The sequence below is a fragment of the Manduca sexta genome, chromosome 19 (genome assembly GCF_014839805.1).
Source record: "Manduca sexta isolate Smith_Timp_Sample1 chromosome 19, JHU_Msex_v1.0, whole genome shotgun sequence".
Lineage (NCBI taxonomy): Eukaryota > Metazoa > Arthropoda > Insecta > Lepidoptera > Sphingidae > Manduca > Manduca sexta.
Genome location: NC_051133.1, coordinates 523,664 through 539,024, shown reverse-complemented (window position 1 = coordinate 539,024; position 15,361 = coordinate 523,664). Strand labels below are relative to the sequence as shown.

At 34.2% G+C, this 15,361-nt stretch overlaps 2 protein-coding genes across 3 annotated transcripts; one reads left to right on the top strand and one right to left on the bottom strand.

Moving 5' to 3' along the window:
* Positions 1-35: 35 nt before the first annotated feature.
* LOC115441208 (ubiquitin domain-containing protein 2) lies at positions 36-13,996 on the bottom strand. The gene is made up of 4 exons (XM_030165901.2): positions 13,782-13,996; positions 13,427-13,707; positions 9,880-10,077; positions 36-7,688 (listed from the first exon to the last, which is right to left on the bottom strand). Exons 1-4 carry the CDS (start codon positions 13,861-13,863, stop codon positions 7,542-7,544), a joined length of 708 nt encoding a protein of 235 aa, XP_030021761.1. The 5' UTR covers positions 13,864-13,996; the 3' UTR covers positions 36-7,541.
* A 343-nt stretch (positions 13,997-14,339) lies between these two features.
* LOC115441225 (alpha-ketoglutarate-dependent dioxygenase alkB homolog 6) lies at positions 14,340-15,307 on the top strand. Of its 2 annotated transcripts, none has more exons than XR_003938445.1 (2): positions 14,340-14,575; positions 14,659-15,167. XR_003938445.1 is itself a non-coding variant. In XM_030165922.1 (2 exons), exons 1-2 carry the CDS (start codon positions 14,508-14,510, stop codon positions 15,295-15,297), a joined length of 684 nt encoding a protein of 227 aa, XP_030021782.1. In that variant the 5' UTR covers positions 14,376-14,507; the 3' UTR covers positions 15,298-15,307. The 2 variants fall into 2 exon arrangements, 1 of the variants encoding a protein (XP_030021782.1); XM_030165922.1 differs by having other exon boundaries at positions 14,376-14,552; positions 14,659-15,307.
* The last annotated feature ends 54 nt before the right edge of the window (positions 15,308-15,361 follow it).

Genomic DNA, 15,361 nt, shown 5'->3' with positions numbered 1-15,361 from the left:
ATAATTAAAAAGGCCAAAAATAAACAACACAACGATATGTTATTCACAAAGTGATTTTATTTGAAAATTTTTAAAATGCTAATATTGCTTACACACTGAAAAACTGTTGGTTCATAATATTTACAAAACTGTATGGCATTCACGATAAATCGACACCGCGTTCTACTTGTGAGCATTCACCTTTATATTATGTGGCAAACATGTGACACTGACACATAAAAGTGACATATAATATGGTTGTCAAACTGCAAACGCTAGTGAACGAAAGCCTTATCTACAGTATCGATATACATAGGAACGTAGAAATTATTAAGCGTTAAGTGTCGATTTGTCGTGAATTATTAAAATCAGCCTATGACACATGCACTGGGGCAATTGCAATGCTTACCGTACGTCTCGTACAGTCGAGACAGTACTGGCGACCCGACTTGTCGACGGATTAATGGCGCAACATGTTCCAAATCAAATGGTAAAGCCACTTGCACCCGTTACGTTTAATCAAATTTTGAAAAGGTCCAGATGTCGATTTGCACTTCAACAAAAGTCGACAACATGACAGTTTTTTAATATACTACCGAATACCGAAACGAACATTATTTTTTTGATAAAACTCTCGCAAATCGATAAACAGTGATGCCACCTAGAACATTGATTAGATAGAGTACTTCATTTCATTTTATTGGTGCAAGTGGCCCCAAGACGCTATAAATAACTTCAATATATTTTGGATATGTTAATACTAGTAAGTAATCCTCAAGAAATCGGGTCTAATATAATATTCAGTACGATTAGCCTTCGGTTACACGCGGTGATTTATACATGTATGCAGGCATCGTGTTACATTTCTGTCGAACAATTTAACAGTACAAGGATATTTGAAAATAATCTGGTCCCAAACATTCTCACATCCCAATAATTTTAATCACACACTTTCCTTTTCAATTCAGATTAATTTCGAATCGCCCTGTATACAACGGAATCGTGACCGAACATTCTAACAAAAATACATCCGCTTATAGAAAACTATAATCCACTAGTGATGGCTATAAATAAATCAAACCATCGATAATAACTCGAAATTAATTCCATTTCATAACAGAATAGTATTCAAGTTTTTTAAGATACAAACTGTATATATAAGTTTCATTCTAATAAGGCCGTGTTAAAATATAAGCGATATTTGTCGACGTTTTGGATGACTTAAAACTCGATATACTGCCGGGGGCTACCCTCAAATAGATTTTCTCGATAGAATATTGCTTAGTATTTTGGCCATCCATAGTGCCAGGTAATACTGCGTACATCGAAATAGGTCGTAGAGAGAAATACACCTTAAGCGCTGTAATATAAATTCTTTTTGTGAAAATAAAAGTTTTGGACATTACCCGTATCTGTTAGTCACAACGATTCTATTGTAAAAGAGTATCCATAAGCGTCGGCACTATATTACAACCTCTTTCATGGAAAATAAATGTATTGAAGATGTCTCATTATCTCCACTCGAAAAATGTTTCGTAAATAACCCTTAACTGATGCTTAGTGAATCATAAACAAAAAATATAAAATAAAAATATCACTAAACTTTAAATCGATATATATCGATAATAATTGGTAAATTAGAGAGCAGTATCTGCTACAAAATTTATGTAGTTTTTCTATTAGCGTTAAATCACAAACGTTTTATTATTTTTTTTATAATATAAGACTTGGGTGGTATACATTTTTCGATATTGTTTAAAATACATCTGAACGTATTTTATACATTTAAAATCCATGAAACAGGCCTGTAATATAACAGTACAGTGTATTCTTAGCACCATAAATAATTCCATCGTAATATATTGACTGAAACATGTACAGTCGACCACAATTTGAACTAATTTGCCAAGAAAGTTACACTTTTTCCATTATGTAGTAAACTGTACAGAATTATTTATTCCTGTAGGATATGTATGAATAATCTCAAAATTAACATCGAATTATACACTTAAATTTTAATTTTTAAGTGACAGACCTAAAAAATTTATTATAAAAAAACATTATAACATAAGCAACTAATCGATATTCGGAGTAAAATGTCTGCTGATTTGTATCGATATCGATAAATTAACAATAATTACTTTTACCTTTTTTATTGATATAAAATCAATTTATCGATATAGATCAGTGAGCATAGAAAGATTTCTTTCTGGATTAATAATAAAATTATACAGAGTGAAGTAAGTAGGTATACGGTTATAAGCCTCTTCCCAAAATTAACTATAATTTATAAACACTAATATCTTTACCTAAAAGTTAGTATTTTTAAATCTTACATAATATTTTGAAATATTAACTAGACCGTCTAATTATTTGTTTATAATAAAATGGCCGATCGACACTAAATGTAAAAAAAAAAAACAGGTAACACAACGAAAATAGAAACAGGAGAAAACAAATTTAAACGAATTGAAACTTTAAATGTTTTGTCGATAGATATAGAAATGTTTAAAAAAGATACAAAGAGACATTCTTTTCCGATCGGGTCGAACGAACTTCTCTAACTGCCCTGACAACTTATCAAAAGCTGTTGTGAAAACAGGACTGGATGCATAAATCGATTAACATAATAAAAAAAATACAGATAAATAACTTTTTCGGTAAAAAAAATTGCACATTACTGTTTGCGAAATCGATTAAAATAATCGAGACATTCGAATCTATCGACTTATAAAACAAGAAGCACATAAAAATATTAAAGGAAAATGTAGGCCATCACCTTAGATTAGAACAATAAAGTTACAATATTTCAAATTTCCTTTATACTTTACATAAAATTTGATAATTTATCGATAACCTAAGTACTTCATATGGGCGTCTAGCGATTACGTTATTGTATCGGATATCTTTGAGTATTGAGTTTTAACACACACATTCCATACAATTTATCGTGAATGGGATTTTTTTTACTGAAAAAATAAAAAAAAACCTGCTTTTCCACAACAATTTTGAAATTAAAATTACCCAATAGTTTATTGATGCGGTTCGCAGCGCGAGATAACTAAACATACATCTAATGTTTGTGTAAATAAACAAATATAAATTGTCATAGAAAACACGATACATTGTGAAACTTTAGAAAACATACAACACGAATATCTCGAGGTACCATGTGAAAATAAACTGAACTGAAATAGGCTTCATACCAAATATTATGTTCTTTGAGTACGATTCTTGTGGGTTTACACAATTTGCAGCATTCTGCCAAGCATGAAACAAAAATTATCAATTATATGATGTATTTTGAGAATACTTCATCATTAAAATATTTTAACTAATATTCTAATCACCAATGCTGCCAATATAATTTTCTATAAAATATATTATATTCTTATATATTTAATCCTTCCATATAACACCTCGAGATATACTTTACATATTGGAAAAAAAACTCATTCATTGTTTTATTATGCGAAACATTAGGTCTAGCGTTCGAAAATGATAATATATTATTACAATAATTATTACGAGAACTCTCACATCACAATAATGGCAGTCGCTTTATAAATGTACATACGCAAATGGCTGATATGAATTTATTTCATTCAATAATTGCTTAAATGATGTCTCGTGGCAGTTTTGTCATCGAATTATTTATAAATACAATATTTTGACTTTCGTTACCCTGGTTTCTACCGCTGTTCAATAACTGCCCCGACTTCCCTGGACAGTGTGGAAACCTATAGCGACTATAAGCAAAAAAAAATTGTCTCGAATTTCTACAACTCAAATTGACAAAAATACCACGTGATTTCGAATCGATAATAATTTAAAGCTTATATTCATATATTTGTGTATCGGTAACATCCACATACTATGTCACTTGTATAATATTTTACAATTAATAAATGAGCTAACCTTTCAAAATCAACACAACCTTAAGGATCCATATATTTAATATTTCTTTATATATTTTATCAGCCATTTATATTTCACAATACTAGCGAATATATATTATATACTAAAAAACTACGGAAATCAAATGTATATAACACGTTTCGACAACTCTAAATAAATAAACCGAGAATTATTTATAAAACTAAAAAATATAAAAATCTATAATAGTGATGTTCACAAATCCAATATTATATTGTTATATTTATTTGGGTTTTATTGTGGAAATACAGTCGAGGATTTTTAAGGATTCTCTATTAAATGGTCCTTTATTTAAAATATACCTATTTTGTTTTGTAATTTACGGAGAAAGCTAGAAACAACGTGCTCTTTTCAGTTATAGAAAAGAAATTGTGAAAATAGCTTCTTGTTTACATTTGGTTTATGTAGGTGGATGGATTGAAGGGGTTATATTTAAATTATAAATTTCCGAATATATTCGTTAAAAAAAGGAAAAACTGTGTTTCCACAATAAAATAATTTAAAAAAATCTCTATATTACGAGTAATAATTTCAGTGATTATTTATTAAACTACATTACCGTCCAGTCAGCATTTTTCACTTTTACATTTTTTTACTACAGTAAAAGCATAATTTGTGACGATTAGGTGCAGTCCACATACCACGCGAGGTATTATCGAGACATTAAATCCACACTGACGTGCGGAAAAGTAAAAGCATAATTTGTGGACGACACCTTAACCGATGGTGAAAATCACAACAGCAACACATCAAAGGTGACGTCACATCCTAAACAACATCGAAACCCGTAAACACATTCAAAACGTACGGAAACACTCGAACTGCACGGTGCGGCGCATAATCACTGTGTAAAGCGACATGTTCGCTCACCAACAAACATAGTTTGACTATTTCAGATACAAGGCATTTTTCGTTTTAACAGAAACTAGCCTCCAATACAACTTCTAATCGATTTTATTAGTAAAGAACACATTCATATGGTTCCTAATTGAATTCAAACACAATCAGTTGGTCAGTGAACACCCCGATTGATTCCTAGTAAAATTTATTATACAATGCCTACTATATTGATTCGTTTCACTATCGTACACATTTTAAGATAATTTTACTCAATCTTGGATTATGCTTGACGATTCAAGCTGATGGTCTGTGTTTATATAACCTTTATAAAATATTAACTAATTATTTATTAGTCAATAAAATATGATTTATTTAAAAAGCAATACAAATGGAGGTAAACGTAATTTTGCTACATTACTTCTAGTAAATATGCGATTTACAATTTATATATGAATATTCAACAAATATAAATACATTTAGACATTTTTGGAGATTTTTTTGAGGTTAAACATATATGAAATTCAAAGACAAAAAGGGATAGAACATACTTTCGAATACTGAGCAACCCACGCGTGTGTTTTTGAATCTTATCAGTCCAAATTTTTGGTTGTCTGTTTTGGGAACTGAACTCAGTACGTCATGGGGCTTACAAGCATTGTACACTGCCAGACCCATAAGACGTTAAAAAAATAATTAAATGTAAATTAAGATATTTCGGCAAAATACAAGCCACATATGAAGGTTATGTAATTTTAGAGATATTGTTAATTTATTTGTGATTCTTGACTAGTTACTATGTAAGCCAAGTTTTTAGACACTGCCTAATCGACCCGAGCACGCTTTCTTTGTAATGGATGTCATATTTCAAAAAACGAAAACTTTCTTATACTAAGAATTAAGATCGGAATATTCCGCAAAGTACGAGTTTTTCGACGAATCGAAGGAAAATCCTTGACTCCCGATATTTAAGCACCCACAATACCATCGAGTACATTGCCACCTTCAAAATGGGCCTGCGACAAAAATAAGCAGACGTGACAAGGTTCATGTCGACGGATTCCTTTTTCGGACACACGGACCGACTGGAATTGTGATCGGAATGAATGATGCGTGCGTCAGCGGTGTGTCATCGCGGAGACCGATACACGAACAAAAGGATGATAAATGAACCCAGATACGACGGTCTGGTCAGTTTTAACAATATCACCATGATTGTATGTTTATGAATGCAACAGGATTTTTTTTTAATACCTTCATAGGCAGACGAGGCAATGGTTTACCTGATGGTAAGTCACCGTCGCCTATGGACGTAGATTTTTTTGGGTTTTTTAATTCGGTCCTACAGTTTGATATTACGTTTTAATAAATGCATACATTGGCCTATTCTGTGTAATGAGCGATCAACTAACTTTCAATTTTCACAAAAATCCAAAACAGCTATTTGGTGATAAAACATAATATAAGACATATAACTCGGTGCCAGTATTGCTATTTTCTCAGTACCTACACAATATTTTTAGTTTTTATGTACTTGATACGTTGATTTTCGTAAATTGCCTTGTGAACGGTGTAACAAATAGTTTAATCCTAAATTTTGATTACAACTTGGAGTATTTTGTTTTTATCGATCTCCAACACACGAATAACTATTATGGTAAAAGTCAGTATTAGGTCACCTTGAAAGCACTCGACTCGCAACATATTACCAATAATTGCGGGCTGAAATCAATGGAGTGCAGTGAACAGAGAACGGAAATAGGTAATAACCGATAATGGCGGCGGGCGGCTCCCGCCAGCAATCGTTAATCAATTATTAAATCGTTTGATTTGTTCGCTCCGACTCAATTCGAGAACATATTTTTTTATGTGTAGCATCGAAATGAGGCAGTACCTGGACTTCAAAATATTGTTTCCATAGGACGAAGAAGATAACGGAAAGTGATTGTGGTTGCATTCAGACTACCGAGTTAACAAATTAGCTCATTTACTATACCTTCATAAATGGCCATGCCGCGTGTTAATAAACCAAATAATCAGGGAAACAATAATTTATTAACGCACTGTTCTTTGCGGAATAAATTTGTTGATATATCATCTCAAAACGGTTTTTAAAACTTTTATACTCACAATTACGGTCATTTACGATGACATTCGTCGCTGTAAGCGTCAAGCCGTAGATAATAAAGGCTTGCGAATTAACAATGAGGGTAGATCTCGAAGCACAATTAACGCCATCTAGGAGACGAGCGAGCAGTCGATGTGAATTCCACCAGAAATACATAAAATATGGAATATTATATCAATTCCAGCCTGTAGATACCACAATCTACGATTATTACAATAAAAACGTGTATTACACAAGATAAGTCGACACCAGGAAATAATAACCTACAAATGATCTAACATTTTATTGTCATGCGGATTTAGAACGAGGAAAAAATGCGCACGCGATTACGTTACACTTGAAAATATTGTAACAAAATAGATACAAATACAATTTGAAATGAGTTATCCCGCAGTTTTAATTTCAACAAATTTAGCATCAGTTGCACAGGCATATTGGGGGGTCAGAAGGTCCTTTTCCACCAGAGTGTACTACTAATAATTACCTAAACCAAAATAATCAAATCTGCAATTAGGACAAGACATTTTTTTTAGTCTCTGGGGCACGGTAAATCTACACTCATAGCATCAAAAAAACGGTGTATTTCCAAATCGACAGCCCGCCGCGGTTATATAAACACAGATCACGCGGACTCGCTCGTCCCTCGTATGTCGCGCGTCGACTAGCTGGGCGGCTGAGGGTCCGTACTCACGATCACTTGCACCACGTAGCCAGGAGTGATCTTGGCCTCTTCCACCAGTAGTCGGTCTCCGAGGAGTTTCCCGCCGTAGAACCACCGCTGACGCCATGGTTCGATGTTCTCTTGAGCCTGGGGGATTTAATAAAGATTTAAGACTTCCTACAACTCCCATGCAATAGGTCTTTAGTAGGTATGCGTAGATACTTCAAGGTAGGAACTACAGAATTGTCCATTTCTGCCGCCTATTCTGGAATGCATTTTTAATGATATCATTGGCGGGTTTGGTGATTTACTCTAATACCATAATATAACGTACGCAGTTTAAAGTCACACAAAATATTTTGTCAGCGTAACCGCGATCTTTACTGCTAACGAGCGGTGTTTTTTGTCGAATTCTAAAGAGAAGTTATCTATTCGTGGTACATATTTTTTTAAATATGCTTATAAACATAAAAAAGGTATTGGAAAGATTACAAGCTTTGTGTTTTAATAATTTCCTATTAAACCGTATATAAAGTGCAAGTATTTTAAAGTAAGAAGCGGTTTTAGAAGGTTTTTTTATATAATAATATATAATATATTCAATATCTTAAAGACTGGAATTCTTTTAGAATACTAAAATAAGTATTACAATCCGGTTTGTACGTGACGCGCGAATAAATAAACAAACTCTATATTATGTATACGATACACATGAATCGAGTGATCTGGGTCACTCAGCTGGACATATTATCTACTCATCAATTTGAACAACAATATTTTGTAAATCGAATTTAGTGCAATATCAAGATCAGCATTTAGAGTCACGTGGCCATATGTTTGCGATTGCCAGCTTGGATGAATAATTAAAGAAAATCACATGGCTATGCAGTATTTCCTACGTTACCTGTGTACTGATTTGCTATTTTATTATCATTATCTCTTGATGAATATTGTAAAGAGGAAAAACCATTGTTTTTTTAAACGGTAAAATCTGCATTATCCTTCAATGTTATACGCCAATTTTCAGCTCGAGTTTAGACTTTAACGCAGTAGAATACGCGACCATACGTTAGTTGATCTTATGAAGCTCAGTAACAATTGTATGTGTATATACGGTTTAAAACAGGCCGTCATAATTGTATCGGTAATCATCTGGCGAGAGGCTCTCGCCAGTCGACATCATCTGAACCTTAATGTGTTCACCATCAGTTGGAGTGAGATCTTTGCCGGACATGTTACATATAAAATAAACTGGATCGCTCAAGCCCAGCGGTGACACGTTGGCGACAGTACCTTTCGCGTACAAATCACCACCCAACTAGAAATCGATATACCACAAATATGTCGTCACAACAAACTCACGTCACGATAAACTGACCTCCAGCGCCGGCGCAGGTCAACGAGATCATGTTATTTATTTTATACATAATACATATTGTCGCTTTAATGTCTAATGCACATCTGATGCGACCTACCTTGATACGAGTCTCGCAGTCGAATTAACGACTGGTTTATACCGGAATATAAATAATTTACGATTAAACGACGAGATGAGCTTCATCGATCATCTGATCGGGCGCCGCGCCTAGTTGTAGACAATATCGACAATATACAGAATGAATTATAGCGCAAGGTAAGGCGTTGCGCTCATGCTCAGGTATCAGATATTACGTCTCATAATGTATAAAAACAAAGCCTTTGTGTAAACCTTGCACATGGATATGAAGTAGAAAAGGAATTTGGTGGTATTTACCTACTCTCGGATAAGAAAGACAGCTGCCAAACTAGTTAATTTAAGGGGATTCCCGTTCTGGAACGAGCCCGTGTGTAGGAACTACCGTTCTGGAGCGCAATGTTCCTCATTGAACGCCATTATTTGCCATATTTTGTATTTAACCTCAATACTAGTATACAAAAAATTCTAAAAACATGACTTGTGATTTAAATATATTCGATGGCGCAATTGTATTGCGGTACGATTGCCGCGCTGAGGTCTCGGGTTTCATGCCCGGGTCAGGCAGTGATATGGAGTGATCGTACGGTTCAGCTGGTACAGGACTTATAAATGGCTTTGGCACCCCTAATTACATGAGACCTAACAGCTGGCAAAATATGGCTGTGGAAACAACTACACCCCTGAAGATAGAAAAAGACTTAGCAACATCTAGAAAATAGTCGTAATGCCTCACACATCTAGATGAGTGACGCATTACGACTATTTTTTAATCTGTGACATTTCTACTGTATGATATAATAGGATTGGTATGTTCTTGTGAACAAAAACCCTGAATAAATAAAAAATAAGATATAGACGTGACGCTATATATGCGAAACTCACATGTAACTTATTCTTGCACTGCGCGACAGTGTGCTTGGAGTAGACGGCGAGGTCCACATCCTTGCAGGTGCTGGAGAGCCGCAGCCGCAGCGACAGCTCCGCGCCGCCGTCCACCGGCTCCGACCACTCCGCCGGCGAGTCGCGCCCGCTCGCCTCCTTCACCATGTTGATGGGAGGCGACAGGCAGTAGATTGGCACCTGGGGAGATATGGAGTAATGACGGTCTATTTGTAGGCTGAGGCAGTGGCGGCTTTAGTATGCGGTTAACAAGACCACCGCCTAGAACCTCACGCTTGCAAGAAGCAGAATGAAAAATTGCAATACTCTTTTTCGGCATTCGGGTAAAAAGGTTACGAAAAGATCTGCCGCCCTGAGTCTTGCGTTAGTTTAAGCCCACCACTTGGCCATTATGTCATGGTACACTTAACCTTTATGAGGTACAAAAATGTGGAGGCAGAGCAGCTTAAGGTAAAATATGAAACATTTACAAAATCAAGCATATTAGTATTGTCTGCTTCGTTGATTGACTTCTTTAATATCAAGCATATCGATAAAAACGAAATAGGGAACTCTAGACTAGTGGTATATCGAGGCGGACCAATGTTTGCAGTCCCAAAGCACCAAACGAAAGCATAATAAAAGTCACGGTGCTCCTTAGCCATTGGTATATGCTACAAAAGTAGAAAACTTTAAGTTTTATTTTACGCATTTTGCGGCCCTCCAAAAAGTGCCGCTAATTCCCAAAAAAGTCTTAGGAAATTTAATAGAAATTGTTATTGTCACCTGTTAGAAACCCAGTCATAATTCGAATGATGGTATTTACTAACTATAATTTCGGCAACCTGAAGACCCACGTTAAAACAGTGGTGCATTATTACCCTGTTTTCATGCGTGTTCACCATTTTGACTACAACTCCCTGACCATTTTGTCTGTATTATATAAAATTAAGAAATCTGAAGACGAATAATTCGTCGTCTGAAGGTTAATATAAAATGGTATAAACAATAGCAGTACCTAGAGAATTTATAATCGGCCTTAGACGAGCGAGCCACCCGTTTCTATTTACGAAAACTCATTTGCCCGAGTAATAATTAATTTGACAGACATACAAATGAAAATAATTTAGCACAAAAGCCTTCCATTAACTAAAAGGTAATAGAGGTAGTTAAATTAAGGCTGTGTGGTAATAAGGTCAAATAAGGTCAAAGTTAACTTTTTTCCACTCATTAACCTAATGAACTATTTAAGGTTCATAATGACATAAACATTACGTAACCTAGCTGTAATTGTAATTAAATGTGGTAAAATTTCGTGTTCGATCTATGGACGCGAATGAATTCTCAAAGCATGGGTATTTAATCATTATTGACAATATCGCTGGTTTTAATGCAAAAAGTAAAACAAGTGGTAATTGACAATAAATTGTTGAAAATAACTATTTCGAAAGTATGTAAAGTTAAAATTAATAATTTCAAACTCTTTTTAGGTAAGATACTTTGGGCCAAAATTCTTTAGTCTCTAATTGGCGTGCTCAATTTTTTTTTGTACATGATATTGACGAAATCACTGATATACAATGGAAGCCATAATTATAAAAGAAGAAGAAAGATAACGTTAGACTAGCATTATGGATCTAAGGCTTGTCCCATTGTGAAACAATTTAATATAAAACTGATATTGTCAGTTACTAAATGCCATTAATCAGTGTTCGAATTGCATGATTTTTCTGTGGAATAAAATTTTGTACACATTTAAAATTTTCTAGCAATATTTATTTTATATTACACTTTTGGTTTTGTTAGTAAGGTTTGGCTTAAGTCAGTCGTAATAAACATGGTTCCTGTCAGAAATAATCTCATCAAGATCGGCCAAGCTGTTCCATAGATCAGCCAAAAGAAACAAGCAGGATAATAGGAACTGATAACACTAGTTTAAAATACCCTATGAATAATCCCACAAATTTAAAAAAGGTGAAATGAAATGATTTATTTGAATCTGTAAAATGTTATACATTATTTAGATTCTGTCAATATTAACTCTACCACCAGTTCAGAAAGCAGTTCTCACCAGAGACATCATGGACAATATTAAATTTGTGTTTTTATTTTTTAAGACCGGATAAAAACATGTATGTATAAATTCCATTAATTGAATGCATAACTAGCCAGCTATAACACATGAGGAAACTATATGAGAAACTAAGAATAGAACAGGTCAGAATAGCTTTTAATGTAATTAATTCTTAGACTGTTGTCATTGTAATTAGGTCTTTTACATATGTGTTTCTATCAGAGTTGTATTAATTTTGTGTATCATGGTATGAGTTTTAGTGATATTCTTCACTGCTGCTTAACTATATTGTAAACCATAAATATTAGGCTAAAATGTGATTAACAATTCATACTTATAATTTTTTCATAATGATGGACAGCAATAGAGGCACGAGCAATCTATATTTGGCACTGAGAGCTTCTAAAAAAGATGTTATTGTAATGAAAACAGCTATTGGTTTACATAAAGATTTTTTTTCCAGAATACGGACTATGGGTAAAATGTTTATTCTAGGAAACCATCCTTATTTTTGGATAAAGACAGTAAAAAAAAACATAGTGATAAACTTATTGTTGATATGAAATTATAAAAAGTGAATCAGGTAAATTTTTACCCTGGTGTGACTATGAGTGACTGCCTCGGTGGCGTAGTTGTATTGCATGTTCGGTACAATAGAGCTCTGAGGTCCTGGGTTCGAATCCCGGGTCGGGCAAAGTGATATTTGGGTTTTTCTACTCAGTATCAGCCCGGAGTCTGGAATTTGTGCCTGATATGGCGATAGGCTCGCCCCCTATCACATCATGGGACGGAACATACTTGGCGAAAAGTGGGTGCCCTAGTTGCGCCTCTGCATACCCCTTCGGGGATAAAATGCGTGATGTTATGTATGTATGTATGTGACTATGAGTCTACACCCTACCAGGTCACAAGTACAGAGCACTACATGTAACATGAGAGTAACACATTGTATGTCAATATAGTATGCAGGAAAAACTAAATGTAAACAAACTTTACTTTGTTAGAGGCTAAGATTCACATGAAAATAAATGTACATTCATGTTATTTTGAGTATTGACTGATGATTAAATACTTCATGTGTACTTGTTTACAAGTACTTTTTCCTTCTTCAGTGATTATTGTTTCTTTACATATTGAATTTGTATTAATACCGCATTACCCAAGGATTATAATATGTGTAAAGTATTTAGAAAGTGGATAAAATTATCAATTTCTTTATGACATGATAATTCCCTAATAAGAAATTGATGATGTTTCATGTACTTAGGTATTAACCTAAACTTAATGAATGGAATGTATTTTTACCACTGATAACAAATATAAAGCACATTTACATATAAAGACAAAAAAACATAAACTTTATTTGCCAAGTTTGACCACTAATTTTAATGTCCATTAGCACTTCCACTAGTATTTGCAAACATTATTTGATTAGGTCTTCTATTATGCTGTATAATCAAACGTTCTAGTACATACCTGATACCTGGTGCCCCATTCATCATAGCATTCTGTGAGGTAGCCATTGGGGACGGACACACTCGCGCCGTCGAGTATGGCTTGCGCGAGCTGAAAGTCCATCGCCTCGGCGGCCACCGCCGCCGCCCGCAGCGCATCCCAGATCTCTTTTCGACCTTCAAAAGCCGGCGCAGTGTCCCAAAACTCGTCTCTCTTGCTGCGTAACTGACCTTCCGTCAGAGGCACGTCGGATTTCCATCTGATTGTCTCATGGCACAAAGATTGGTTCTTCCTTAGTCCGCCTGCAACAAACCATTGTCAGTCTCGCATTCTGCACATTAGCACCCACCACGGCGACAATACGTGACCTACGTACCAGAATTAGGCCGTGAAACTGTCCCCGAAGACTCCTCGATGGGCCCACTACCGCTTCTAGTTATACCAATACAACCACCCATTCTGATCACATTCTACATATACACATTTAACAGATATTTACAAAAAAATTGTTAACAAATAACATTTTTATCTTCTGTAAGCTGCTGTCAAAAAAGATTAGCTGTATATGTTTGGTTTTTCCATCTGGTAGAGGAATAAAAAATAGTCTCAACATTATTACGTGAATATGTATTTAGATGAAGTAAACATCATAATATACAGAGAATTGATAAATAAAACTTTATTTGTAGATCTTTAGGAATAAAATATTTCTCAACTGCACATTTGGCATAGTACCTAACATTAATAATTGTAATTCAGACATTTATAATAAAACGCAAACTTGTGAAGCGTTTAGTTTTTTCTGTTGATTTTAATAAGATGGAACAGCAAAACCTTTATTTTAAATAGTATTTGATAAGCATAATATATTTTTTAGAAAATGATAGGTAATAAATATTATATACTTAGTATTGTATTCCACGTTTTTCGTGGTTATTTTCTGCTATTGAGAATTAAGAATATAATAAAACTTATTTGCAATAATATAACGCCAACGTCCAATTGACAATTTTGGATGATTGACAGTTTTGTATACAGCATAAAATTTTACATAAATTGTTATAAATTTTAGGTAAAGTCATATTTTATAGACGATTTAAATATGAATAATACACCTATAAATATTGAAAAGTATAAAGTGACCACTGTGAGTACTAATATGAAGACATCGTGAGTATAATCTACTTGTGTTTTAATATTATATTTAAGAATAGTAATGTTTGAGCTATAGTCGATTGTTATTTTATATTTAGGCCGAACCCACTGCGTTCTACATATCGGAATTTATATCAGAAAATGAAGAAAAGTTGATATTATCAAACATTTACGCGGCACCAAAACCGAAGTGGACGCAACTTTCGAACAGAAGGCTGCAAAATTGGGGCGGTTTACCTCACAATAAGGGTATGATTGCCGAAACTATACCTGGTTGGTTGGACCAGTATCTCGACAGGATACACAGCCTTAACTTAATGAGCGGGAAAAGGCCTAATCATGTGCTAGTTAATGAGTATCTAGCCGGGCAGGGCATAATGCCGCATTTGGATGGGGATTTATTCTATCCCACAATAACTACCATTTCTGTCGGATCCCATACCATTTTAAAGTTCCTCAAACCTGCTACAGATAATAATAACATGCAGCCAGTGTTTTCGTTTTTGCTGGAACCAAGGAGTTTACTAGTATTGCAAGACAAACTCTTTCACCATTATTTACATTGGATAGAAGAAGTCAAGCAGGATGTATTGGATGATACTGTTGTGAATTTACACATGTGTTCTGATAAATATGCCAAAGGCTCTACTGTAGAAAGAGACACTAGGATATCTCTAACCATTAGGCATGTGCCAAAAACAACTACTTTTAAAATTAACATTGGTAATAAAAGATAGTTAGTAATTATTATTGTCTTTTATTTTTATAAAATCATTATAACATTTTAATTTTAAATTAAAT